We start from the raw sequence: 27,947 nt of genomic DNA on the forward strand, positions 1-27,947 counted from the left end.
CCAATTATCCCTGTTCATCTGATTTGCCACCTTAAATATCATATTTTTCCTTTCCCCATGATTCAGGGTATCAAGTAAAAGTCTCTGTGACTCAGACTTCGCCCTGTATACCTCTCTTCTAGCCCTACACTTGGCAGCCAAGTATTCCTCCTTGCTACCACCCTTCTTCCATTCCCGGAAAAGCCTTCTTTTCTCCCTAACTGCAGCTTCTACACCTTCATCCCACCACCAAGTTACTTTATGTCTTGGTGATCCTTTTGTCCAACCGCATGTTACATCAGTAACTTTCAAGAGATTGTTCTTGAGGGCTCTGTACTGTTCATTAACACTTCTGTCTATGGCTCCCTGTTCAGCCACCACTCTCCTCATCTCGCTATAGAAGGCGTCCCTTACTATAGTCTGTTCCATATTAACTGGTGGAGAAAAACCTGTATTTTCCTTCCCAAGTCTGGGTCAAACATAGAATGCAGGTGACCTTTGAAGGATTATCCCCCTCTTTCCTCCAGCCCCTCCCTTCTCCTTCCTCTCCTAAGAGAGAGAGAGAGAGTGCGTGCATGTGTGTGTGTGTGTATGTTTGTGTGTGTGTGTGTGTGTGTGTGTATGTGTGAGTGCACGTGAGGGCGTAGGTGTAGGTGCATAAGTGTGTGTGTATTTTCTGTGGAGAGCCTTCTTCTGTGCTATCCTTGTGTTATTCTCATAGATTAGTCTTATTCCTTTTGGAGCTGCCTAGCATGGACCAAAAGGTCTACTGCAGTTTTCCTCTCTTCTTACAGTGTGTTCTTATGTGTTACTTTTAGCAACTTACATGATTGTTGCATTAATATTTAAAAACTATTTAAGACCGGTTTCAAAATTTTTCATTCATCACATACATACACACACACACACACACACACACACACACACACACACACACACACACACACACACACACACACACACACACACACACACACACACACACGAACGAACAGCCGGAGAGAGCAGACGTCCCAGCCATCGCTACTAACCTTAAGTAGTTTCAGGAATTTTGTCTGTCCTGTCTCCTAAGGTCTTGATTTAAATTCAAAATAATGAAAGTTAATAGACTACCAAAAATGTAAAGATTTATTGACTAGATTGTACATGAATGTTTGTAGTTTTTTTTTTGGTAACAGCTGTTTTGGTATTTAACCAACATCAAACATGGCCGAAAATATAAACAATGAGGGTCTAGAATTTCAAGGATTTGATGCTAATACCAATGTAATGGACCTAGTTAAAACATTCATTATGAGGATTAGTGAACTTGAAAAGAAAGTAGAGAATCTAGTGATAAAGGATGTGTCAGTAAATACGGAAACTACCATACAGAGTCTGATCCAGTCCAATGAAACAGCCAACGAAGAGATTAGGAATTTGAAGTGGGAAAATGTTGAACTAAGGAGGAAACTAGAAGAGAGTACTAATAAAACGGAGAAGGTGAGTAATGTATTAGAAGAACATAAGGCAAAGTGGGCACATGTAGAAGAAGAACAGAAAGAAGTGGTCAGCTTAAGAGAGATTATCCAGGAAGAAAGGGAAATGAACAAGAAAGAAATGGAAGAAAATGTAGTGAAAATACTGAAGAAAAAAGAGAAAATAGTGAGAGAAACTGTAGAATGGAACAGATGTGTGGTAGTATTTGGAAACAGGGAAGAGGAAGAAAAGGTTAGGTTCGTAAGACTCGAGAGAGACACGAACCAGGTGAGAGGAATATTAGGCAAGATTGACCCCGAAGGAGACAAGTGGGTAAAAGAAATTGAGGAAGTAAGGAGGATAGGGCCATACAACAAAGGGGAAACAAGACCAATGAGAGTCAAGTTTACATCAGAAAGTGTAATAAATGAGATACTTAAAGTGACCTGGAAATTAAGCAAAGAGGCAGGGATGGAAAATATTATAATAATAAAAGATCTGAATGAAGAAGAAAGAGAAGTTTTAAAATTATTAAAGGAAGAAGTAAAGGAAAAAAATGATAAGAGGACAGAGGAAGAATGTAATACTTTTTTTTGAAGAGTATTGGATATGAAAGTAAGGAAATGGTATTTAAGGAAATAGAAGTGAAGGAAACTAAGGGGGATGATTGTGAAAGATCAGAAGTTGAGGAAGTGGTACGGACAGAGAGTAGGAGAGAAGAGAGTATTAATAATGTCAAAAATAATTTGAAGGTGATATATACTAATGTGGATGGTTTCATATCGACAAGAATCGAAATTAATGATTTCTTGAGAGAACATGAACCTGATGTCATGTGCTTTGTAGAGACCAAATTAAGAGAAGATATTGATGTTCATTTGGGAGATGGTAAATACAAACTGTGGAGAAAAGACAGAAAAGAAAAAAAGGGAGGAGGAGTGATGATAGCAGTGAAGAACAACATAAATGTAGATACTGTGGAAATAGGAGAAGGCAGGGCTGAAGTGATATATATGAAATTAGAAACTGGAGAGAATGTTAAGAGAGATATGGTGGTTGTGTATGTTCCCTCAAAGACGAGAGCATATAATAATGAATAATGTGATGACGCAATGGGTCAAAGAAGAGACACGGTTTCGAGGTGAGGACACACCAGCAAGGTTAGATTTACTGTTCACCACAGAACCCGATGTAATAGAATCATTGGAATATCTCTGTCCTTTGGGAAAAAGTGATCACGTGGTCATTGAGTTCCAGATGTTAATAGGAAACGTCAAGCCAAGAGACGAGCTTCATAGACAGAGAAGATACAACTTTGGGAAAACAAATTTTACAGGATTGAGAAACTTTTTTGAAAATGCGGATTGGTGAAAATTCAGAGAAACAAGAGAGATACAGCGGAAGTGGGATATCTTTCTAGACCTCTATAATTTGGGTGTGGAAACATTTGTACCAAGAGTAAGAGGGAAAGAAAACAGGAAAAAGGAGTGGTTTAATAGAAGGTGTATGATAGCAAAAAAAGAGAGAGATAAGGCGTGGAACAATTGGAGAAAGAGAGGTAACGACAGAACAAAGGAAGAATATAAAAGAACAAGAAATGAATACACAAGAATACGTAGAGAAGAAGAAAGGAATTTTGAAAAAGGTATAATTGACAAATGCAAGGATGAACCCAAACTGTTTTATAGATTTGTTAATGGCAAACTGAAACAAAAGGAAGGAATCACCAAACTGAAAGTAGAAGGAGAGGTCTTTAAGGATGCGGCAATGCAAGCAGAAATAATGAACAAACGTTTCCAGTCAGTTTTCACTAAAGAAAAGGAGCTTGTGGAAGGGGAGGGAGTGATTAGAAATGTTCCGGTGATGAAAGATATAAAAGTGGAGGTAGAGGAAGTGTATAAATTACTAGAAACTCAAGATGTAAGGAAAGACCCAGGACCTGATGGAATTTCTAATTGGGTACGGAAGGAATGCAGAGAACAACTGGCGGATAAAATTCACAGTTTAATTGTATGCTCACTGGAAGAGGGGAAAGTGCCACAAGAATGGAAGAGGGCAAATGTGGTACCAATTTACAAGGGAGGAAACAGGGAAGAACCCCTGAATTATAGACCAGTGTTTCTAACCAGCATGGTCGCAAAATTGTGTGAGAGAATCCTGAAAGACAGATGGATAAAATATCTGGGAGAGATGAATATTTTGGCTGAATGTCAGTTTGGATTCAGAAGTGGAAGGTCATGTGTTTCTAACTTGTTGAGCTTTTACTCAAGAGCGATTGATGTGGTACAGGAGAGAGATGGTTGGGTGGATTGTGTGTACTTAGACTTAGAGAAGGCCTTTGACAAGGTACCTCATAAGAGACTAATGTGGAAACTAGAATATATAGGAGGACTAAAGGGGAAACTTCTGGAATGGATGAGAGACTTTTTGAGAGAGACAAATGAGGACAGTAATAAAGGAAAAGATGTCTGGATGGAGGGAAGAAACAATTGGAGTCCCTCAAGGCTCAGTGTTGGCGCCAGTAATGTTCCTGATTTACGTAAATGATATGGTAGATGGAGTGAACAGTTATGCAAGTCTGTTTGCTGATGATGTAAAGATCTTGAGGAAGATAGAGGTTGAGGAGGATTGTAAAATACTGCAGGAGGATTTGGATAGGATACACAATTGGAGCCGGATGTGGGAAATGAAATTTAATGTAAAGAAATGTAAAATATTGGATATGGGTAAAAGTACCAGGAGACCATCACTGAATTATTTTTTGGGTAATGAATTAATCACAAAAAGGAGAGAAGAGAAAGATTTGGAAGTGCTGGTCCAAGATAGTTTGTCACCAGAAAAGCACATTAACAAGATAGTTGGAGAGACTTATAAACTCTTGACTAACATAAGAGTAGCATTTCATTATATGGATGAGGAAATGATGAAAAAATTGATAGTGGCCATGATCCGCCCCAGGTTAGAATATGCAGCGGTAGTGTGGTCCCCACACAAAAAGAAAGATATAAACAAGATTGAGAGAATACAAAGAACAGCAACCAAGATGGTCCCCAGTCTGACAGACCTGTCATACAGAGAGAGGCTGGAAAAACTGGATTTGCCTTCGTTAGAGGAAAGGAGAAAGAGGGGAGACATGATTGCGGTGTTCAGGACCATGGTGGGAGTAGATAAAATTGGCAAAGAAGATCTGTTTGTGTGGGATAAGAGAGCAACGAGAGGACACAGAATGAAATTGAAAAAGTCAAGCTGCTTGAAGGATATCAAGAAGTATAGCTTTCCTTACAGAAGTATAGACTTATGGGATAGCCTGGACAAAGAGATCGTCCAGTCTAAAAACTTAAACGAGTTTAAAGCAAAATTCGACTTACCGAGAAACAGCGACGGAAACCCATGAGCATAGTACATTCTGTGTATATCACAATTAGGTATATTAGGTAAATACTTAAATATTTGGAACGACTTAGACAAAGAGTTGGTGCATGAGAAAAACATTCATGTGTGTAAAGGTAGACTTGATAAATGTGGATATGGAGACAGGACAACACGAGCATTGCTCAATTCCTGTATACTACAAATACGTAAATACACACACACACACACACACACACACACATATATGGTATATTCTCTATCGACTGTTCTTATGAAAATATGTGGAACATGCTGGGACTCTTGGGTGAGTATAGCTTGAGATGAATGGTAACAAAGAAGAGGAAGGAGGGAATGCATGAGTGGAGCACCTGCTGACCCGTACTGGTTCAGGTGTGCGTTTGGCCTCAGGTCAAGATGGGTGGAGCTTTTGCCCTGAGGTCACATGCAGCATTTCCTGGAACACCCTTGATGATGCTTCTCAACATACCGCCCAGGTCGTTTCGTTTCGTTTCGTTTTTAAAGGCTCCAACATGCTTGCATGTGTCGGCCTTGGTCACCTAATGGCGGCTCTCCAAGCTGAACGATCCACTGCAGCCTCCCTGTTCAGTCCCTTAATCCTAAGGTCACACTTAATGACCTCGTCCCATGTCTTTCTCGTTCTACCCCTCATAACCCCACCCCCAAAATTAACACTTCTCACCTTCCTCACCCAATTATCATCCCCCATCCTCTCCACATGTCCAAACCACCTCAATCTACCTCTCCTCATCACAACACCAATACACTCCAGTCCCATCCTACCTCTCAACTCTTCCATTGTAAACCCAGCCCCTCCAGGCCTTGGACGCAGGGACGCACTGCACATCCATCTAATCATTGTCATTTCTGTACTTCTGAGCTGGCGAATGTCTTCCTCCTTCACTGCCCAGGTCTCACTGCCATACAGCATTACACTCCTAACACATGCTGCATACAAAGACCCCTTAGCACGCAGGGAGAGCTCTCTCAATGTCAGGAGAGGCAAGAGCTCCCTGAACTTCTTCCAACCACTTCTCACCCTAGCCACAGAGCTAGCTCCAGCCCCACCTCAAGCACACAACATGTCTCCCAAATAACAAAACTCTTCCACACTCAAGAGATTCACCAGCAAGTTCAATCCTTTCACGTCTGACGATCTCCACCTGCTCACCCCGGCACGCCGTACACATAAAATCAGCATTATCTCGCAGTCTACCTCTGATACCACTACATCTCTTTTGCACCCATTTATCACACACACCGCACAAGATGGAATTACTTCCCACGCCCTTGTGGCAAACTGCACATGGCCACTCTCCCTCGTCTTTGACAGTACCTCCACCAACCCTGGATATCATCACTTTTGTTTTATCTGCATTTACCCTTAAACCAGTTTGCCCCATACCATCTCTTCACTTCCTAAACCTTTCCTCTGCCTCCCTTTCATTCTCTGCAATCAACACCAAATCATTAGCATACAACTCCCACGGGAGTCTGTTTCTAAAGTCACGTGAAAGGGCTTCAAGTACCATGATAAACAACATGGGACTCAAGACTGACCCCTGATACACACCAGGATTCACGGAAAACTCATCACTCAAAACTCCATTCACTCTCACCTGGGTGTGAGCACCAACATACATGACCATAACCACCCTAACCAGCCACTCCTCCAAGCCAAGCTTTCTCATTGGCCACTTCACCACCTCTCGAGGGACTCTGTCAAAGGCCTTTTCCAAATCAACAAAAACAAAATAAAGATCCCTTCTCCTACCAATATATTTTTCCTGAAGCTGTCGAACAATGAATATGGCATCAGTGGTCCCCCTACCTGGCATGAACCCAAACTGCATCTCATCAATATTCACTCTTTCTCTAATCATACCTTCTAAAACTCTCTCCATTACCTTCATTATCTGATCTAAAAGCTTTATTCCTCTATAATTTCCTCTTTCCAGGGCATCACCCTTCCCTTTATACACATTTACAATTACACTCTTCAGCCAATCATCTGGGACAACACACTCATAAATAATCCTATTTATCAGCTCAGTGACTAAACTCACTCCTATATCGCCTGGGGCCTTCAACATTTCGGCAGTCAACCCAGACACACCTGCTGCCTTCCCCACCCTCATCCTGCCTATTGCCTCACTCACAGTAGCAGTATCAATCAATGGCCAAGGGCCAGACACTGGATCTGCTGGCTCCAAACCTTCCTTGTCCCAGTCAAACTCCTCATTCAACAACCGGTTATAATGCTCTCTCCATGCCTCTTTAATATCTTCACTGTTCACCACTACCCTTCCTTCATCATTCTTCACACACTGCTCACCTATGATATCCCGATTATCCCTCTTCACCTTACCTGCCACCCTAAATATATTTTTCCTTTCCCCATGATTTAGGTTATCAAGTAATTGTCTCTGTGACTCAGACTTTGCCCTGTATACCTCTCTCCTAGCCCTACGCTTGGCAGCCAAATATTCCTCTTTGCTACCACCCTTCTTCCATTCCCGGAAAAGCCTTCTTTTCTCCTTAACTGCAGCTTCTACACCCTCATCCCACCACCAAGTTACTTTATGTCTTGGTGGTCATCTTGTCCAGCCGCATGTTACATCAGTAACTCTCAAGAAATTGTTCTTGAGGGCTCTGTACTGTTCATTAACGCCTCTGTCTACAGCTCCCTGTTCAGCCACCACTCTCCTCAACTCGCTATAGAAGGCATCCCTTACTACTTGGTTTTTCAGCTTCCATATTTTCTTCCTAGGTACATAAGTCCTCTTTTTCATCACTTATTCTTTAAGCACCATATCACAAATCAATAGTTTGTGCTGCTGCACACACTCCTCACTTCCTATAACTTTAACATCCCTCACTAACCTCCTATCAGCCCTCCTAACCAGAGAATAATCTATCTGACTGCTATTTCCCCCAGGCTCATACGTAATTAACCTACTGTCTCTTTTCCTAAAATATGTGTTGCACACAATCATGTCCGTTGCCTCCCCAAACTCGAGTATCTTTTCCCCTTCTGCATTCCTTAGACCAAATGCACATCCCCCATGCACTTATAATAATGGACAACGCATCATACCACTGCAAAATCATAAATAAAGCACCAACACAGAGCTTACGAAAACAAGAAATTATAAAGTGGCTTCTTGATAACAACCTCTCTCATAACCCTCTGCACACTAAGGCTGAGCAGCTAAAAAAAAAAAAAAAAAAAAAAAAAAGTAATTGTTTGAAATTGATGAAATCGTCAATAATCATGGTCACCAGGTGCCGCGGCTTCCTCCCTATCATTACCAGCTCAACCCCATAGAGCTGATTTGGGCTCAGGTCAAAGATGATGTGAGGAAGAGAAACTCAAAATTCTTCTTAAAAATTATGAGTGATTGAAGAGTTGACGAGAAATGCTTTAGATAAATAACAGCAGAAAACTGGCAGAAATGTGTGGCACATACAAAAAAAATAGAAGAAGAATTTTTGAGAAATGACATTGCTGTAAACCACATGGTAGAAAATTTTGTTATCAATATATCAAACAAGTCCAGCAGCGACGAAGATGAATAAACAAGTGTTGTGTGAGGTGTCTTGTGTATACTTAGTGTAAATGAGAGTTGTAAATATAAGCTATATATATGCATTGTTTAATATTATACGAGAGAGAGAGAGAGAGGGAGGGGGGGGAGGGAAGGAGGAAAGAACAGAGAGAGAGGGTGGGGAGGTAGAGGGAGAAACTTTCCCTTTTCCTATTCATCACACACACACACACACACACACACACACACACACACACACACACACACACACACACACACACACACTAGAAGGGAGAGAGAGAGAGGGTACTGTGCATTTCACCATTTTTTTATATAAAACTCTAGCTTGATAGAAGTTATTTTCAGCAAATCATATGACTGATATTTTAATACTTATAACGTTTCACCATTTCGCGATGAATTGGTGATTTTCTTAGGTTTGCAACTCGGGATAGAACTCGTAATAATGCCTTCATATTACACAAATTCATGCTTGGATTGGATGTAGGATTAATTAATATTAGGTCAGAAAAAATATTATTGCTATATTTGAAGATTAGACAGTAAACAGTTCAAATCTCTCTCTCTCTCTTTCTCCACCCCAGGAGAGTAGGCTGGAGAAAGAGTCAGGTGAGGTCACTTTTATCCCTTTGTACGGTCACCTGCCTTCATCTAGGACTTGGGCGTAGCTTCTCCGCCACTTTATATGGAACAGAGTATACTTGATTTTTCAGCTTCCATGCTTTCCTTCTGGGTACATAAGCCCTCTTTTTCATCACTCATTCTTTAAGCACCATATCACAAATCAATAGTTTGTGCTGCTGCACACACTTCTCACTTCCTATAACTTTAACATCCCTCACTAACCTCGTATCAGCCCTCCTAAATAGAAAATAATCTATCTGACTGCTATTTCCTCCAGACTCATACATAATGAACCTACTCTCTCTTTTCCTAAAATATATGTTGCACACAATCATGTCCGTTGCCTCCCCAAACTTGAGTATCCTTTCCCCTTCCGCATTCATTTTACCATACGCACATCCCCCATGTACTCCTTCATAATCTTGTGCTGCTTCATCTACATGACCAATTAAGTCCCCTCCCAAAACCACTATCTCATCATGCCACATACCACCTACTACACATATTAAATCATCCCAAAATCTATCTTTCTCTACATCATCCAATCCTGCCTGTGGAGCATATGCCGATATAACTGCAGCTATCCTTCTACTGAATAGAATTTTCACTACCAATATCCTTTCGTTTACTCCTATAACATAACATGATCCACTTATTTCTCCGCAACCATCACACCAACACCCCCATATCCGTCTGTCCCCCCCCCCCTGCCAAAACAACTTATAGCAACAGTCCCTCCCAACAATCTTTCTGGCTGATCCACCCCTGTACTGGACTTCCTGCAAACACGCCGCATCCACCCACCTCCTACTGAATGCCTCAACGACTTCCCCCGCTCTTCCTATCAAACTTCCCTCATTCCATGAACCCACCCTCATCCTCCTTGGTGATTTTCTGTCCTCAGGCTTGCTTTGAAACTTATTCTTGTGTTCTCTTATAGTCAGGATTAATAAAGGGGGATAGACATATCATAGGCCCCACTCATTGCACAGTCCCAGGTCCAGGCAACGAATCTTGGACCCCCAGTCCACCAGCAGCTGTGGTAGTGGCCTCAGGGCACCCTGCCAGGACAGCTGCAGGGACACCCTCCAAGCGCGCCTTGGCACTGCAACTATCCTGCCATTATACACCCGTTGATAGGGCAGCCTCCTGGGGCGCTACTTCCTAGTTTGGGACCCTCTTTATTGGGTGGAAGCGGCAGCCTGGGAACCGCAGTGCCCTGTACCGTCTAGCACAGGCCTTTCAAGGAACTGGCAACCTTTCTTCCTTGTTGTACCCTATCAAGCGCTTCACCCTCTAAACTTCCATCCTTAATCATCACACTACCCAATTACTTAAATGCACTCTCATTTTCCATTTCCTCCTCATCCATCTTCACTGTACATTTGCTGACTTCACTTCTCTCAAAGACCATACCTTTACTCTTCCCTACATTCACCTCTAGACTCTGTTTCTTACACACTTTGCCAGACTCATCCACCAAGCCTTGCAGCTCCCCTTCGTCTTCACTTAACAGCACAGTATCATCTACAAACAACAGTACAGGGAGTTTCCAAACACTGCCCTGTCTCATTAGGTACACTCCAACATCCACTGCTCTACCTTGTATCTCTTTTATAACCCCATCCATATGCAGATTGAACAACCATGGAGACGTGACACATTCTTGTTTCAATCCAACCTTCAAACAGAAAAATTCACTCAGTTCACTATCCACACACACTGCAGCCTTGGCACCCTCATACATTCTCTTCACAGCCTTCAGCAGCTTCCCATCTTCTCCATATATTCTTAATACTTTCCACAGTCTTGTCTATCCACCCCGTCTTATGCTTTCTCCAGATCCATGAAGGCTGCATTCAACTTCTTTCTCTTCTTTAGAAACTTTTGCACTAAAGATAAAAGAATGAATATCTGATCTACACAGCCTCTTCCCTTCGTAAAACCTCCCTGTTCTTCTCCAACTAATTCCTCAGTTATTTCCCTAACTCTGTCAATAAGTGTCCTACTGTATACTTTTCCTTTTACACTAAGAAGACAAATGCCCCTGTGATTACCACACACTTCTTCTTCCTCATTTCCTTTGTACAGGGGAATAATGATACGTGACTTCCAATCCTCCGGGACTCTGCCTTCCTCCCAAGCTAATCTACACATCTTCCACATCCATTCTACTACTCTCTCTCCCCCATGCTTCAGCATTTCACCACACACTCCATCAATTCCTGGGGCTTTCCCCATTTTGACTTTCTTCATTGCTTCCACGACATCCATCCTACTGATTTCTTCCTTTCTCCTCACATCCTTCCTTCTCCCAGCCATTCCTCAGCCACTTATACTGGCATTACTTTCATTCTCTATGTTCAGCAATTCCTTAAAGTGTTCTCTCCATCTGCTCACTTTTTCTCCCTTCTCCACTAGTAATCTACCATTTTTATCTGTCACTCCCTAGCTAACTTCTTTGGCACCCTGTCTCTCTTTACCTCTTTCCATAACATTTTCTTACATTCCCTCCACTTTACACTCAAGTTCCTTCCAAATTCCTCATCCACTCTCTTCTTACTCTCTCTTACTAATCTTTTTGTTTCTCTCTTCGTCTCTACATATAACTCTTTCTTCCGTCTCTCAGCTTCTTCCATGCCCCTGTTTCTCATCCACTCACTTTATGCTTTCTTTCTTTGTGCCACACCGTCTCTCACCTCTTCATTCCACCATGCTGTTCCATGCACCCCCTTTCGTCTTCTCTTCACCCCACACACCACCTCAGATGCTGCACAGATTTCTTCTGTGAATATCTTGCACACACCTTCCACGTCCTCCATTTGCTTCAATCCATATTTACCCAGTTGCTTCGCTTCTCCACTCCACTTTTATATTATGCCTATTTTCCATCATATTGTAACCTTACCACCTTCCTTGCACAGTATATACTACTTCCTCCTGTCTTTCCCTTCTTCTGTTCCTCCATTTCATTTGGACTTTGATTCTGATCACCACCAATTGGTGGTCAGAAAGTCCAATCCCCCAACTTCTGTATACTCTTGCATCCATTACGCACCTCATCCTTTCATCCATACACAAACATGATCAGTCATTTCCTTCCATTCATTCAGTTCACCACCCACCCTTCTCATCACTCACAGCGTATAAGTATGGATCATTTTGTGCCTGAAGAGGGTATTAGGTATCACCAACCCCCTCCTGGCACAAATGTCCACTAAAGCACTGCCATTCTCATCCATCTCTGCAGGCATATCCCACTTGCCAACTACTCCATATTCCCTACTTTTCCATTTGTATCTCCAATCAAAAACATTCTCTCATTCCTTTCAAATTTTTCCATGCACACTTGTCCAGAACTCTTCTCTTGCTCTGTTTGCATAATCTTGCATTGGCGCATACACACACACACAGTCACCCGCATTTGTAGTCCAACTTTCAATCTTACCCGCACAGTCCTTGAGCCAACTGATCCATACTCTCTTATATTCTCCTTCCACATGTTACTCACAACAATACACTCCTTCCTTTGTTCTCTCATTCTCACCTACTCCCACGCATATACCTCATCCACACCCATTTTCTCACACTCTCACCTCTCCATTTAGTTTTAGTTAAGCCACATATATCCACTTTTGCACTGTCGAGCATCTGGCCAATCTCTCTTTCTTTTCACTCCATCATTTGCACCCCTTACATTCCATGTAGCTATCCATACCCTTTCCTTTGTTCGGTCCTTAGTCATCGCCCTTTGGTCAGTCCTGGTCCGAGGCTTCTTGTTCGCCTTTTTAGGTATTTTCCGGGAAGGGGCACTAACCCTCCGCCAACTCACTTGTTGTCACGTAGGGAACACGTGTTGGTTGGTTTTAAGGTTACCACGCAGCGCTGTAAATGTTCTCCTGGTTTACTGGAAATCGTTTGCCTTTCCACTCAGTGTAGAGCAACCCCCCCCTCCCCCCAAAACACACACACACACACACACACACACACACACAAGTAAAGAAAGACTTAGAAACAAGGGTGGAGGAAAAAGCTTTAAACAGGAAGTGAAAAGAAAAATCCAAAACAATCCAAAGTTAGTCAGAGATTCAGTAGATATAAACAAATCTATAGTAATCACTGGTATCGAAGAGGAAGAAGTAAAAAACAAGATCACAAGAGACAAAAAGGAGATGGCAAATGTAATGAGCTTACTGAAAGAAGTATCAGAGGAAATCTGTAGTAAAGACATAGAGGAACACAAAAGGTTAGGGAAATATGAGAAAAGCAGGACATGACCTCTAAAGGTGACTTTCCAGAGTGTAAACACTGTGGAGGAGATACTAAAAAATGCAACGAATCTTATGGAAAAAGAGGAGTTCAAAAATGTATGGATAAAAAGATGCCTAACACAAGAGGAACTGGAATTACTGAAAGAGAAAAGGGAGGAAGCAAAAACAAAAAAGAGGGAAGATCAGAAGAGGAGAAAAAGAATTTTTTTTTACAAAGTAATAGGATTGCAGGTACGAAAGTGGTACACAAACAGGATGGAAGAAAAAGGAGGAAGGTAGTAGAACCATGTCATGACAAGTTTATAAACAAGATGATAAAGTTGATGTACTCCAATGTGGATGGAATGGTATCTAAATTACTAGAGATGAATGATTATGTCAGAGAAAATGAACCACAAATAATATGCCTAACTGAAACAAAATTAATACCAAGGATGTCCAGTGACATATTAAACTTAGATGAATACAATATGTGGAGAAGAGACAGAAATGTAAAAAATGGAGGAATTATAAAATTAACTAAGAAAAATCTAGAAGTCAATGAAATAAAACTAGATATACCATCACAAGTAGAACTGATTGCAGTAGAGATCAACACATCTGAAGGGAAAGTAATTGTAGCCAATTTGTACATGCCACCCAGATCAAACACATGGGAAAGAGATGGTTATGAGGACCTGGCAGAGAGTACAATTCAGAGTTTAAGATCATTACTACATAAATTGGAAGAGAAATAGGAAAAAATTATACTAACTGGAGATTTTAATACAAATATAAATTGGAATACTCTAGATATAATTAGCCAAGAAAACTGTTGGGACCAAAAGCTCGTGGATCTCGTGCAAGAGTTTTTTCTAACGCAACATGTGAGGGAAACCACCAGAAAAAGAGGACTCGATGTACCTTCAGTGCTAGATCTAATATTTAGTAGGCAAGCAAATGATATTGACAGTTTAATATATCACCCTCCACTCAACAAAAGCGATCATGCAGTACTAAATTACAACTTCAGGATAGCATATGACATAATTAACAGCAATGAAAGTTACAAAAAGAGCCTAAACTATACAAAGGGAAATTATCAAGAACTAAAGAAGTATTTCTTAGAGGTTGATTGGGAAAATGAGCTTAGAGGACAAGATTTAAATGCTGTATATAAAAAATTCTGTGAATTTTATGAAATAGGAGTCCAGAAGTACATCCCACAGCACAAAGAAGCAGATAAGAAAATACAGAAATGGTTCAATACAGAATGTAAAAAATCAAAAGAAAGAAGAGATTTGTTGTGGAATAGATACAGAAGACGCAATAGTGAAAGGGCGTATAATAATTACAAACAGGCAAGAAACGATTATACAAGAATAAGGAGGGAAGCCCAAAAACAGTTTGAGGAGGATATAATAAACAAAAGTAGTGATCAACCAAAGCTGTTTTACAGCTACATCAGAAGCAAAACCAAAGTAAAAGATATAATACAATCCATTACAGACGAGGGAATCACTTATACACAAGAGAAAGATATTTGTGAAGCACTAAATAAGAATTTTCAATTAGTTTTTTACGGAAGAAAAAAATTTTGAGAAGGACTATGTGGAACATGCATGTCCACACATACTATCAGATATACAAATAGCAGAAAATGTAATTCAGGAGGAGTTAAGTAAATTAGACAGAGGAAAAGCAAGTGGTCCTGATGAAATTTCATGTTGGGTACTACGAGAATGTGCAAAGGAGTTAAGTAAACCATTATTTTTAATTTTCAAGAAATCCTTGAGTCAAGGTAAACTACCTGATATTTGGAAGAAAGCAAATATTGTCAACTTATTCAAGAAAGGGAATAGACAAAATCCACTCAACTACTGACCAGTATCACTGACCAGCGTTGTAAGCAAGGTATTAGAAAAGCTTATAAGAAAAGCTTGGGTAAATCATCTAGAAGAACACAGTATGATAACAGAAAGACAGTTTGGTTTCAGAAAAGGAAGATCATGTGTTACTAACCTGTTGAGGTACTATGACAGAGTAACAAGCACAGTACAGGAAAGAGAAGGATGGGTGGACAGTATCTATTTAGATTTCAAGAAAGCTTTTGACACAGTACCACACCAAAGACCTTTATGGAAACTGTACCATCAAGGAGGAATTCGAGGCAAACTGTTTTGTTGGATGCAAGATTTTCTCATAAAAAGAGAAATGAGAACAGTACTAAGAGGAAACTACTCATCATGGAAAGAAGTGACTAGTGGAGTACCACAGGGTTCAGTGCTGGCACCAATCATGTTTTTAGTGTATATAAATGATATAAACAGTAACACTGGAAATGAGAGCTATCTGAATATGTTTGCAGATGATGCAAAAATACAAAGGAGAATTACTAATACAGACTCTTGTAAAGAGCTACAAGAAGAATTAAATAAACTTCATGAATGGAGTAATACATGGCAAATAGAATTCAATGTGGACAAGTGTCATGTAATCAAGTTTGGTAAAAGTGGAAAAAGACCTGATTGGGATTATAAGTTAGGATATAAAACCCTACACACATCAGAAAGAGAGAAGGACCTAGGTGTGATTATCAATAACAGACTATCTCTGGCTGACCACATCAGGGAGATGGTACGGAACATGTATACTCTGCTTGCAAATATGAGAATAGCATTCACATACATAAATGTAGACATGCTAAGAAGGATAATAACATCATTGATTAGACCAACCCTGGAATATGCATCAGTAGTCTGGAGTCCTCATCTCAAAAAACACATAGACAAGATTGAAAAAGTTCAAAAGGCCACTACAAGATTGATACCAAGCTTAAGGGACCTAAGCTACGAAGAAAGACTAAATAAACTGAATCTACCAACACTACAGGAGAGAAGGAAAAGAGGTGACATGATAATGCTATATAAATGCATATCAGGGAAGGAGAAAATAGACATAAATGATTACTTAACATATGGAGAAGCATCAGCAAGAGGACACTGCAAAACACTGCATAAGAAGAGAGGTGATAAAGACGTAAGGAAATTCAGTTTCCCAAACAGAGCAATTGATCAATGGAATGCACTACCGAATGAAATAGTTTGTTTCAAAACAATTCACAAATTTAAGGATATGTACGATAAATATGGTTTAAGACACTGGACAGTACGAGCATGACTCATTCCCGTAAAGATACAATTAGGTGTCTTGAATTTGGCTCTCTATTGTATTTTGTTTTTCTCTTGGAAGGAACTGTTACTGCGGGCCATGGCCTTTGGTTCCTTCTTCCTCGCATTAAAAAAAAAAAAAAAAAAAAAAAAAAAAAGAACACACACACACACACACAGAGTACCACTACACTAAGTGGGTGGATGATTTGCACACACTGAGGTGGGTTGGCCATGTGGAGAGGATGGAGAGTGAGACTGACAAGGAGAGTGTATGTTAGTGAGGTGGAGGGGGGAGAGGGAGGGGGAGGCCGAGGATGAGATGGAGGGATGGAGTGGAGAGGTATATGAGAGAGGGGGGTGTGAGTTGGAAGCAGGGCAGTGAAATGGCGGGGGACAGGGTGACTTGGAGGTGATTTGTTTGTGGCCACCCCATATGGGATTAAGGCATCTGGCAATTGATAGATAAATAAACATACTGTACATGTAAAACCAACCTCTCCAACTCCAGTGGTAAGGTGTTCCTTTTTTTCCTTAATTGGAGGTGGCAACCCTACTCAGTATAGACATAATGGGAGTGTATAAAACTGACTACAGTGAGACCCCTGCTCATGAAGGAGCACCTTAATAAAAATCAACAGATTCGAAAAAATATGTGTGTGTGTGTGTGTGTGTCTGTATTTACTTATTTGTAGTATACAGAAATTGAGCTAAGCTCGTGTGTGTGTGTGTGTGTTTGAGGGGGGGGTCAGTATAGCAAGGAAGGATTGGGTCAGGTGAAGACACTGACAAGGAGGTGAGGTGATAATTGGAGTTCAGGAAAGGGTAGGGGATAAGTGGAGGAGTGGAGACAAAAATAGGCTCTAATCTGGGTGATAGAGAGAGAGAGAGAGAGAGAGAGGATAGCACAGAAGTAGGTGTGGAGGAGAAAGGCAATGGGGTAGTGGGAAAGAACTTTGTGACCTTATGGGATTAGGGTTGGGTTGGAGAGAGAGAGAGAGAGAGAGAGTGGATTGGGGGGCATAGCACTGAAGTAGGTATGGAGTATAAAGAAGATGGGGGTAGAGAGAAAGAACTTTATGTCATTAGTAATTATGGGATTAGGGTTGGGTTGGAGAGGAGAAAGAGAGAGAGAGAGAGTTACAAAAAAATTGACTTACAAAAGACCTTTAAGAACCAATTATTTTCGTAAGCTGAGGACAGCCTATATTCTGTTGGGCAGAGATGGGGAATAAAAGCAAAAGTTTATGCAAGAGGTATCCACACTACCTCAAGAACATGTTTTCGTAGGTTATTGAATAATGAAAATAAAGGAATTAGTAAGCTAAAATGAAGTTTCTACAAGCTAATGATATTTTGCAGCAAAGTACCAAGGTTTTTGCAAAATGTGAATAACTGTACCTCAGAATTACTGTAATGTACTTAAGCATATTATTGCCTCAAATTTTATTAGCATGTGTGGACTTACGAAACTCGGAGTCTGAATCATGGGAAATTTGCTGACTCTGACTCTGACTCCAACCAAAGACAGACAGCTCCACAACTCTGACTCCACAACCCTGGATTTCACATGTTTACACCCTGTCACAGTTTCCTCAGTGATATATACAGACTTTCTTACTACCGCAGTTTCCAAGTGCACATCTGACCAAACTTTAAAACCCTTCCACACCCATACCTGTGTGAAACATTGGTTGGGGGTTGGTCACTTCTCTAGTGACAGAGTGTGGTGTTCCCCTGCCCTGCATATCTTTTGCCCTTCAGGAATCATTAAATACAACTTGAATGTGCATAACAGAGCCCCCCTTCCCCCCCTCCATCAGGTGTGTAGAGGCTGGTTATAATACAGTGATCCCTTCATTATCACGCACTTGGTTACGGTCACTACTCGTTTTACGATGGGGTTACGTCAGGTCATACCTTATTGTATACCGATTTTATCGTAAATCGGGAGATTGAAACACATTATAAAAGGGAGGCTATGTCAACTCAACTTCCCAAAGTCACCTAACAAAGACTGAACCATAAATGACAACCCACCTTCATTCCTTCTTGTGTTGGTCCAAGTCGTCCCCCCAGAGGCTGTGGGACAGCCTGTGCTTACAGGCACTGATGGTCAGCCTCTGAGTCAGACAGGAACAGGTTAGGGGGAAGGGGGATCCTGCCCATACCTTCACCAACCTTAGCACTGGGGCCCATACCTGCACCAATCTTAGCACTGGGGCCCATACCTGCACCAACCATAGCACTGGGGCCTGCACTGGCACTGACCTTACCACTGGGCACACAAATCCATTGTACTGTACAGTAATTCATCAAAAGAAACACTATCACACCAGTACAGGCAGAGTTACTCACATACTGTAGATCATTGTAACAACACAATACAGCAGAGTATTCACACTTGCATAAAGTTGGCCTGGTGCTACACGATGTCTACTGTAGTACGATGTTTGGCTGAGAGGTGACGATAACAGGGGGGCACACATGAACACGTTGAAAAGACAGGGCTTTGATGGGGCGGCCGGACCTAAACCATAACTGTGCGCTGCACGCCGTGGCTGCCATCTTGCCTGAGACAAGCGACGGTCACCTTGCGTGTGCCTGGTGCTTTCCGATGGCAAAATCATCATAGCGGGAAATTTATCGTAAATCGCATTTTGGGATGGAACTTTTCTGTTATCATTGTAGTGTATTATCGTAAACCGAATCAATGTAAAACGAGTAGTGCCTGTATAGTGGTTTCTGTTATCAGTGCTAAATGAAAATCTGCAATCCTGCTGTTGTTGCACATTTTTAGGCCAATATATATATATATATATATATATATTTATATATATATATATATGTATGTATATATATATATGTATATATACAGTATATATATATATATGTATATATATCTATACAGTATATATATATATATATATATATATATATATATACACACACACACACACACACAGTATATATATACAGTCGACCCTCTGTTCTCGCGGTTCCTCTGTTTGCGGTTTCGATTGTTCGCAGTTTGTCACCAGGGAAACCAAATCACCTTTTCTGAAGTCCAGAGAAAAATGGAAACGCATTCAAATCGCACGTCCCACGCTACATACCCCCTGCAGCGCCACCCGTGCCACCCCCGCATTATTTTAAATCTCTCGCGGCAGGCTCTCTCATTCTCAGGTTCCGAGATAATTCGCCATCAAGTCAATTCGCCGTCAAAACATGGATGATTCCCCGTCATGACAATTCACACCCTGGACTATTCCCCGTCATTCTATAAATATACTTATTTTTGAATAATTAATACTTTAATAACTAATTTTCAGGGGGAGCTATCAAAGTCTATGTTCATTCAATAGCGTAGGCTTTGGATATCATTTATAAGTTGCACTTTTAGCCAATAATTAATGTGTTTCTACTTCGCTGTAGTCGACTTTGAATTATATTCTAGGATCATCCGTAGCTGTCTTCATTGATTTTCATTGGTACTACAACATCCTGGGTATATTTTAAAACAACTCTGAAGAGGTACAAGTATATATTCATCTCAGATGACAATATCCAATGTGTTATTCTGATCGGCCATAGTGGACGCAAACCGTGGGGAAAGATATGGCTGAGCCTCAACAGGTGTCACTACATTTGTTATAAAAACAATAAACCACCACCACTTTTAAAACTCATATATTTAAAAGACTATTATAGTATGTAAATAAGTAACGGGGAATCGTCCTGATGGCGAAAAGTCCTGGCGGCAAATTATCTTGTTATTGTTGTGACTGCGAATTGACTTGACGGCGAATTGTCCCGAAACCCATTCTCACTGTGACCACACTTGTGTGTGCTTGTACTCGCTGATCTCTCCGTGACACCATCATTTTATCTACCATGGGCCCTAAGGGAGCAGCCAAGACATCTCCTGAAGGCACCCCAAAGTGCCAGAAGAAGGTAATGACCCTGCTGGAGAAGGTAGAATTGCTGGACAAGTTATGGGAGGGAAAATCCTGGTAACGGTGGTGGAGGGTGAGAGTGTAGCTGTGACGAGCGGTGTGAGCAGCCATCCACCTACGCAATTAAACTATTTTTTTCATACTTTAATTATAAATAAAGTGTTTATTGACATGTACACAGGGGTTTTCTTTCATTAAAGAAGGAAATGGGGGGCTAGGGGTGTTTATAGGGGGGCACCAATTTTACGCGGATTTTCGATCTTCGCGGGGGTCTCAGGCCCCTAACCCCCGCAAAGACAGAGGGTTGACTGCATATATATATATATATCTATCTATATCTATATCTATCTATCTATATATATATATATATATACTGTATATATATATATTTTTTTTTCTTTTTGAACAAATGTTATGAATTCTGCTGGCATTGGTGCAGAATCTGTGGTTTTTGATGGATTTGTGGGATTCAAAGATGAGGCCCTACTCAAGAAGTTAATTCCAGGTTGTGGAGCTCTCTAACTCTTCACCCCCTAGCTCCAGAACTCCTTACCTCAAGCCCATCTCAGGTCTCTATATGGTACTTGTTTCTTCCATATTATGGTCTTTTTATAATTTCCATTGACCTCACCATGCCGGTGTGTGTTTCTGATACTTACCATAAAAGTATGTATGTATTTAGTGTGGCTGACTTGTAAAAATGAAAATTTGGGTTTACAAGTGGGGTGCCTGGTACCACTTAGGATAAATTCCAGAGGTTCTTTACTTTCGTTATTATGCACAAGGTACTGTACATATTATGCATGAGAACCAAGAGATCACTGTACATATTAGAGAAAGTCAGAAAGTAAGGTTCCCCACTTTATTCCATTGAAAGTTAGGCTTACAGCATTCTGTGACTCTTATGTCAGTTAGCACAATATCCCAGCACCTGATGACAGGGATATCAGCTTGCACAGGCAGCATTTGTGTAGACAGTGTCAGTTTAGCAAAGGTGGCTGTACTCATTAAATGAACAAAGGAAGAAGTGCAATCTGTGGTTCGTTTTCAATGAGAAGATGACTTCCACTGAGCAGAAATCCAACGTTAGCTCATAGCAGTATGTAGTTCTGGTTTAATTGTGGTGCAACATGCAGAATTGGTGTTGTGAAATCAAAAATGGGTGGGTTAATGTATGGATGAACAGAGAAGTGGGTGACCATCCACCTCAAGCAATCTTGTTGATGAACTCTTGACACTGGGAAATTCTGCCTCATCCTGTGTATAATCCTGATTTGGCACTATTGGACCCCTGCCACCCTAACTTAAAGAAGCACCTTTGAAACCTATGCTGTCAGTTCACTGAAGCCATTCAACAAGAGGTCAGATGGTGGCTGCATCTGCAGGACACATTTTTCTACCAATAAGGCTTTGAGTCCTTGATAAATGCCTCAATGTAGAAGATAGCTCTGTGGAAAAAAAAAAAGTGATTGTGTATAAATGTGTTCCATGTCTTGTTCATTGTAACATTTTTTCTGACTTTCTCTCATGCATGTCAGTATTACAGAGATCTAATCAGATTACAAGAGAATAGTTGAGTGTAATCAGTTTGTTTTGTTTATAATGGCTCCAACATGCTTGCATACATCAGCCTTGGTCACCTAATGACAGTTCTTCATGCTGCTTGATTTCTGGCAATCTCCCTGTTCAGTCCCTCATCCTTGAGGTCACACTCTATAACCTTGACCCAGGTCTTTTTAAGGTTTCCTCGCGACCCTACCCCCAGCATTCACACTTCTCACTTTCTGCACCCAGGTATCATCCCCCATTGTCTCCACATTCACTGGCCATCTGAATCAACCTCACCTCACCACAACACCAATACACTCCAGTCCCATTCTTCCTCTTAACTCTTCCATCGTAAACCTAGCCCCCCCCTCCCAGGCCTCACATTCAAGGATGCACTGCACAGCCACCTAATTATTGCCATTTCTGTACATTTGAGCCTGTAATGTGCAAAATTTATTGCTGTTGAAGAGGTGGTAAAAAGCCTGCAGTACTAAGATGATGAAAATATGGCCCTTTATCATGTCATTACCAATCCACAGGTTGACGGGAAGAAGACTCGTGCTCTTTCATTTGACATCATGAAGCGACGGCTGGACAAGTGTCTGTACTCTCGTCTTGACCACTTCCAGGAGGACCTCTTCAGCATTTTTGAACGCGCTCGTCGTTGCTCCAAAGTAGACTCACGCACCTTCCTTGACTCCATTACGCTCCAGACTGAGTACATGAGAATAAGGTGTGTAGTTGTAGAGAAAATGTTTGGAGGGAAGGTGTAATGGATGTGCTTTACGAGGGGAAAGGTGAGTAGGTATGAGAACTTTTTTGGTGTATTTTACAGATGAGCATTTAGATATAATTTATAAGAGTCATGTGTGCTCACAGCTTGAATATTGCTCACCCTTGTGGAATGGTTGTGGAGAGGTTGCATTAAGGCAACTTGACAAAATTCAGAATAAAGCTGTTAGAATCATTAACAACCCTGCCATTACATATAAACTACCTCCCCTGCAAGTAAGAAGGAATGTTGCCTCCCTTGCATTATTTTACAGATATTTTTTTGGCAAATGCTCAGACGAAGTTGCGTCCATGGTGCCACCTCTCCATGCCTTCCCTCGTGCTACACGGGCATCTAGTAGCGCTCATGACTGGAATGTCACTCAACCATATTGCAGAACTTCTGCCTATCAGAATTCTTTCATTCCCCGAACTGCATCTCTCTGGAACTCGCTTCCCCAGACTTGTTTTCCTCCAAATTTCAACCCACAACTGTTCAAGTCTAACTGTTACAGACATTTTATGAATAGAGGACACCAGTAATCTGGTGTATGGATTATTTTTTTTTTTTTCCCATTTGTTTTTCCTTGCTCTGTTCTATTAAAAAAAAAAAAAAAAAAAATAGACTTTACATAGTATAAGTACTGCAGTGTACTGCTCACTGACAATCCTTTGCCAACAGTGTGCCATTCCATTCCAAATAAGAATACTGTATTCTTCCTTTTCATACTTGTGTGTGTGTGTTTACTTATGAGGGACTTTCAGAGTGTCATCTGCTACCTAGCTGGAGAGCCTAACTCAGTCCTAGGCCCCCCAAAATACTGTAACTATGGTGACTATTATGTGTGTCTGGGGAAATCCATGAGACTTAGCAAGACAGTTTACCATTCAAGTTGCCAAAGTACTGGTTGATAAAAAATATCACACACATGAATGAATACTTTTGACTGGCTATTTTGCATGTTCATAAATTGGTCTTCCATTTGGCAATCCCTTACACACAGCCAGTTCATTATATTACTAATGAGCTCAGTGGAGTTGGCTTTCATATCTACATTTGTATCATCTGTCCAAGTATGAGCAGTGCTTTTTTGAAGTTTGTCATTGACTCAGTTTTCTGAAATTTAGAGTTTACTAAATATTGCCACTTGACATTTGTTTCTACACTTTATGGCCAACTGTCACAAGACAGGGCAAAACATAGCCCACTTTTTGCTAACTCTTGGTGCAGGCGGATAGTAGACCATTGTAGCTAGTGATTGAGGCAAAGTCCAGTATTTGTTTGCTTCTTATGATGTACCATAATTTGTACAGTAGGGGAAAAACAAGGTTACAGGTTATCTTAGAACGTAAGCTGCTTAATGAGCTTGGTTAAGTTACTTCCTTCACTCCGATGACAAATTTAATTCCATTCTTAATCTTGACGATTTTATTCACCTACGCAGAAACTGAACCTTCTGATGATACAGCTGTCCTTAATCCCCTTCAGTGAGGGTGTTGAACAGAGTAAAACCATCTGATCCTAGCAAAAATAAAGCTATAGGTATGTAATTGGACTACAAGGGCTAGGCTCGTGGCATCACACTCTCATTCAGAGGCTCAAATAGAGTCTTGTTTGATCATCATTTGCTGCATGTGGTGAATGGGCCAGTGCACTGAGTGGTCCGTCCTGCCATCTGGTGGGAGTCTGTGAACTTCTGCCAGATACATGTTTTGTGGGTGTTAGGGTTACAGCTACCAATATTTGATGTTATTCTGCCCAAAGCCAGCTAAAACTGAATGTTGCTATCAGGTTTTCACCAACAAAACTAAGGGTTCTACAATATTTATGGCCTTATAATGAAGATGGGTTGGGGAAAAAGTAGTATTCAGACATATGTTCTACTTCTTTCTATCAGGTGATTTCTAAGAGGGTTTATGTGGAAATATTGCCTTCATGCATGTATAAAGACAGTAAATAATTCGAATAAGACTAATAGGATTTCCATTTCTTAAAAACAATGATGAAAGATGTGGATAAATTCGCTGACTTTTCCATTCAGTACAGCGCATCCTCACACAGTGTGAGTTTATGGGCAGCAGAAACTCCCGCACGCTACAATGTTGCATTGTTGAATCAAAGAACGTATAGGAAAAATGGTATATGGTGGACAGCCCACCCAGGGCTTTGTCTTCGGGTCCCCTTCCAGCCTGCTCTTTCCTGCCAATATATACTTTGTCCAATAATACTTCTAATTGAGCCAATAAATAAAACAACAAATAGAGCACCACGTACCTTTATTTAAGTGACTTCTGGACTTCTTAAGAAGGGAGGGGGGGGTGGGCATCTGAGACTCGGGACATCTACTCTTTCCCCATGGGGCAGGGGGCTCCGTTGTCACTCTCACTGACACTGCTGAGGTCTCTTGGAGGTGCCATAAAGCCTTCAAAGTCGACAGCTGAGACCATGATGAACAGGTGGGTACTGCTGCAGTGCTAAAACGGACCACAGGATGCGATGTACAATATGTGTTCTTGCGGCAATATGGAGGAGAAGTGTCTGTTTACCCAGGAAAGTTGGTAGATGGCATGCAGATAGCTGGCCAGCTGCCCACCATATTGAATCTGGCCCATTGCCAGCCTCCTGCCTTCGTTTGACTGACTCACATTGTCCAGCCCAATGCACGTAGTAACGGTGGGAAGTCTGTTTTTGCTTTGGAATCATACCTGTGATTCGCATGTTGGGAAGTTCAATTCACAGATTTCGCATTCAATAAGAATAAGCATTTTCTGGGTTGACCTCATATTGCAGGTGATTTGCATTGTGTTGGGGTGCACTGTACTCGGCTCTGCTACACGTACGATTGTAAACAAACACGAGACTGGCGAGGTGTGTCGGTGATGGGATGACTCGGTTACATGGCATTGACGATAAGAACAGTTAGCAAAGTGATGAACTTTGTTTGCACTGAGGCTGACTGCAAATCAGATTCAACTTTCAACACAGATCAGCACCCATTCATGAAACAATTGAAAGGATGGGCCAGGTTTTCATCAAAGAAGGACGCCAAACGTTGTAGGCTGTGGGAGACGTGATGTACAAGAGGTGTTGAGTGGAGAGCAACCAGGAAAACATATCGTACATTGCTTTGGCAGCGAATTTTAAAATATGGCCAAATTTGTGCATGAAACCATTTCTCCATATATTTACCATGTTATAGTCTTACACCAGTTATATGGGATGTTTATTGAATTGTAAATTGTATGTATAAGTTAATTCCATGGAGATGATTCCTGTTTTATGATTTTTTTTTTTTTTCTTCTAATGTTACTTGCACACCAATAGCATGATTGTCAAAGGCATTTGAAAAATTTTGTGATGTGAGGAAACTACATGAAAGTGCGTAGAAAAATTTATCTTTGAAAACATGTTTCTGGGAGAAGGTCACTGACTCCCACCAGATGGCAGGACCACTCAGTGCGCTGGCCCATTATTTTACCATCCCTTCTGTAAACTTAATGAAGGAATATAAGAAATCCCTTTATTATCCAGATGTCCATTACCAGGACAATCAACCCCCCTTCCAATCCTACTCCTACTTCCTTCACACCTCCACATCCAAACCCACCGACCCTTCCCGCACCATCCAGTCCCCCAACTCCTCCCATTTTAACCCATCCTAATCCACCTCAACCCTTACCTCCATCACAACCTCCTCCTACCCCTTCCCTCCACCCACACCACCTCCCCCCCGTTCTGCAACAGCCAACACACATCGCACACACAACATAAACATCCTTCAGTTAAACATAGATGGCATAAACAGCAAAATACATGAACTCACACAATTCATCAAAGAACAGAACATACACATTGCCATCTTACAAGAAACAAAACTACACAGAGCACAGAAAACACCACATAACAATCGCTAACACATACATTCCCCCCCAATCGTCCCCTACAGTACCACACAATTATTCTCCATGGATATACCACATCACTAACATACCCAACATCATCCTGGGTGGTGATTTCAATGCCAAGTCGTCGGCCTGGCATGTCAACAACCCTGACACAGACAGAGGGCTGGTACTACAATCCCAGACAGATCATCTCTTCATACTAAACAGTCTAGACCAACATACCCATATCCCACACCAAGCCCTCTTCCTCCCATCATCTCCAGACATCACCTTCTGCTCCCTAAACCTCGCTCCCACTACATCATGGAGAGTGTTCAAAACCCTAGGTTCTGATCACCTCCCAATCATCATCATTACCAAAACCAGAATCACCCTAGCTAGCCACAAACTCACATAAACTAATTATAATAGAGCCAACTGAGAGGCCTTTGTAACTGAAACAGAACAACATTTCGAAACACTAAACAGTACACCCATCACAGACATCAACACTGCTGTGAACACTTTCAGTACAATCATACAAAATGCAGACAAAAGACACATCCCTAGAGGCAACAGAAAGAAACACAACCCCAACTTTACACCAGAAATTCAAGGCCTTATCAGACAACGGGACACACTGCGACACTCCCCAACACCCCATACACAAGACACCATACAACAAATACAAGAACTCAACACTCAGATAAACAATAAAATATCAGAACAGCAAACACTAAACTGGAAAAATTACTTCCAAACACTTGACCACAAAACAAATGTCAGTAAACTCTACAAAACACTAAACAGCATCACACTTTCCAACAGCAACACCACACAATCACACGCTGCCATCACAAGAACAGACACCGTACCCTCAAACAAACAACAAGCAAACACTCTCATCAATCACTTTTCACAAGTCAGCCATCTACAGTAAACCCCCATCCCGAAGACCGACGTATCCTCCGACGTAAGAGACAGTTCCCCACAGACCCAGACTACGCACCTTTCACATACAACCAGACGAAGCACATCATTAACAACCTCAAGCACTCATCTGCCTGTGGACCAGACAACATAAGCAACATTCACCTTAAACACATTGGACCACAAGGCATACAAGCACTCACCAACATATCAAACTACAGCTACTCACACAACATAATACCCAACATCTGGAAGCATGGCAATATCATCACTATCCCTAAACCCAACAAAGACCCCATGTTACCCTCCTCACATCACCCCATCACACTCCTCTGCACCCCCTCTAAAGTCACTGAACGACTGGTACTACAACTAGTCCCACCTCACATTCCCCTAGCCCAGTCACAACATTGCTTT

The 27,947-nt window shown here is 41.3% G+C and overlaps 1 protein-coding gene across 1 annotated transcript in view; it reads left to right on the forward strand.

The window, feature by feature from the left end:
• The window catches only part of polybromo (protein), a 740,816-nt gene that overhangs the window by 296,077 nt on the left and 416,792 nt on the right, over positions 1 to 27,947 (forward strand). Inside the window, exon 16 of the mRNA XM_080277986.1 lies at positions 22,484 to 22,677. Within this exon, the coding sequence (XP_080134112.1) occupies positions 22,484 to 22,677 (194 nt within the window). The remainder of the gene's footprint in view (positions 1 to 22,483; positions 22,678 to 27,947) is intronic.

Source organism: Coenobita brevimanus, chromosome 71 (assembly GCF_032717465.1).
Source record: "Coenobita brevimanus isolate Jiangsu-jjx chromosome 71, ASM3271746v2, whole genome shotgun sequence".
NCBI lineage: Eukaryota > Metazoa > Arthropoda > Malacostraca > Decapoda > Coenobitidae > Coenobita > Coenobita brevimanus.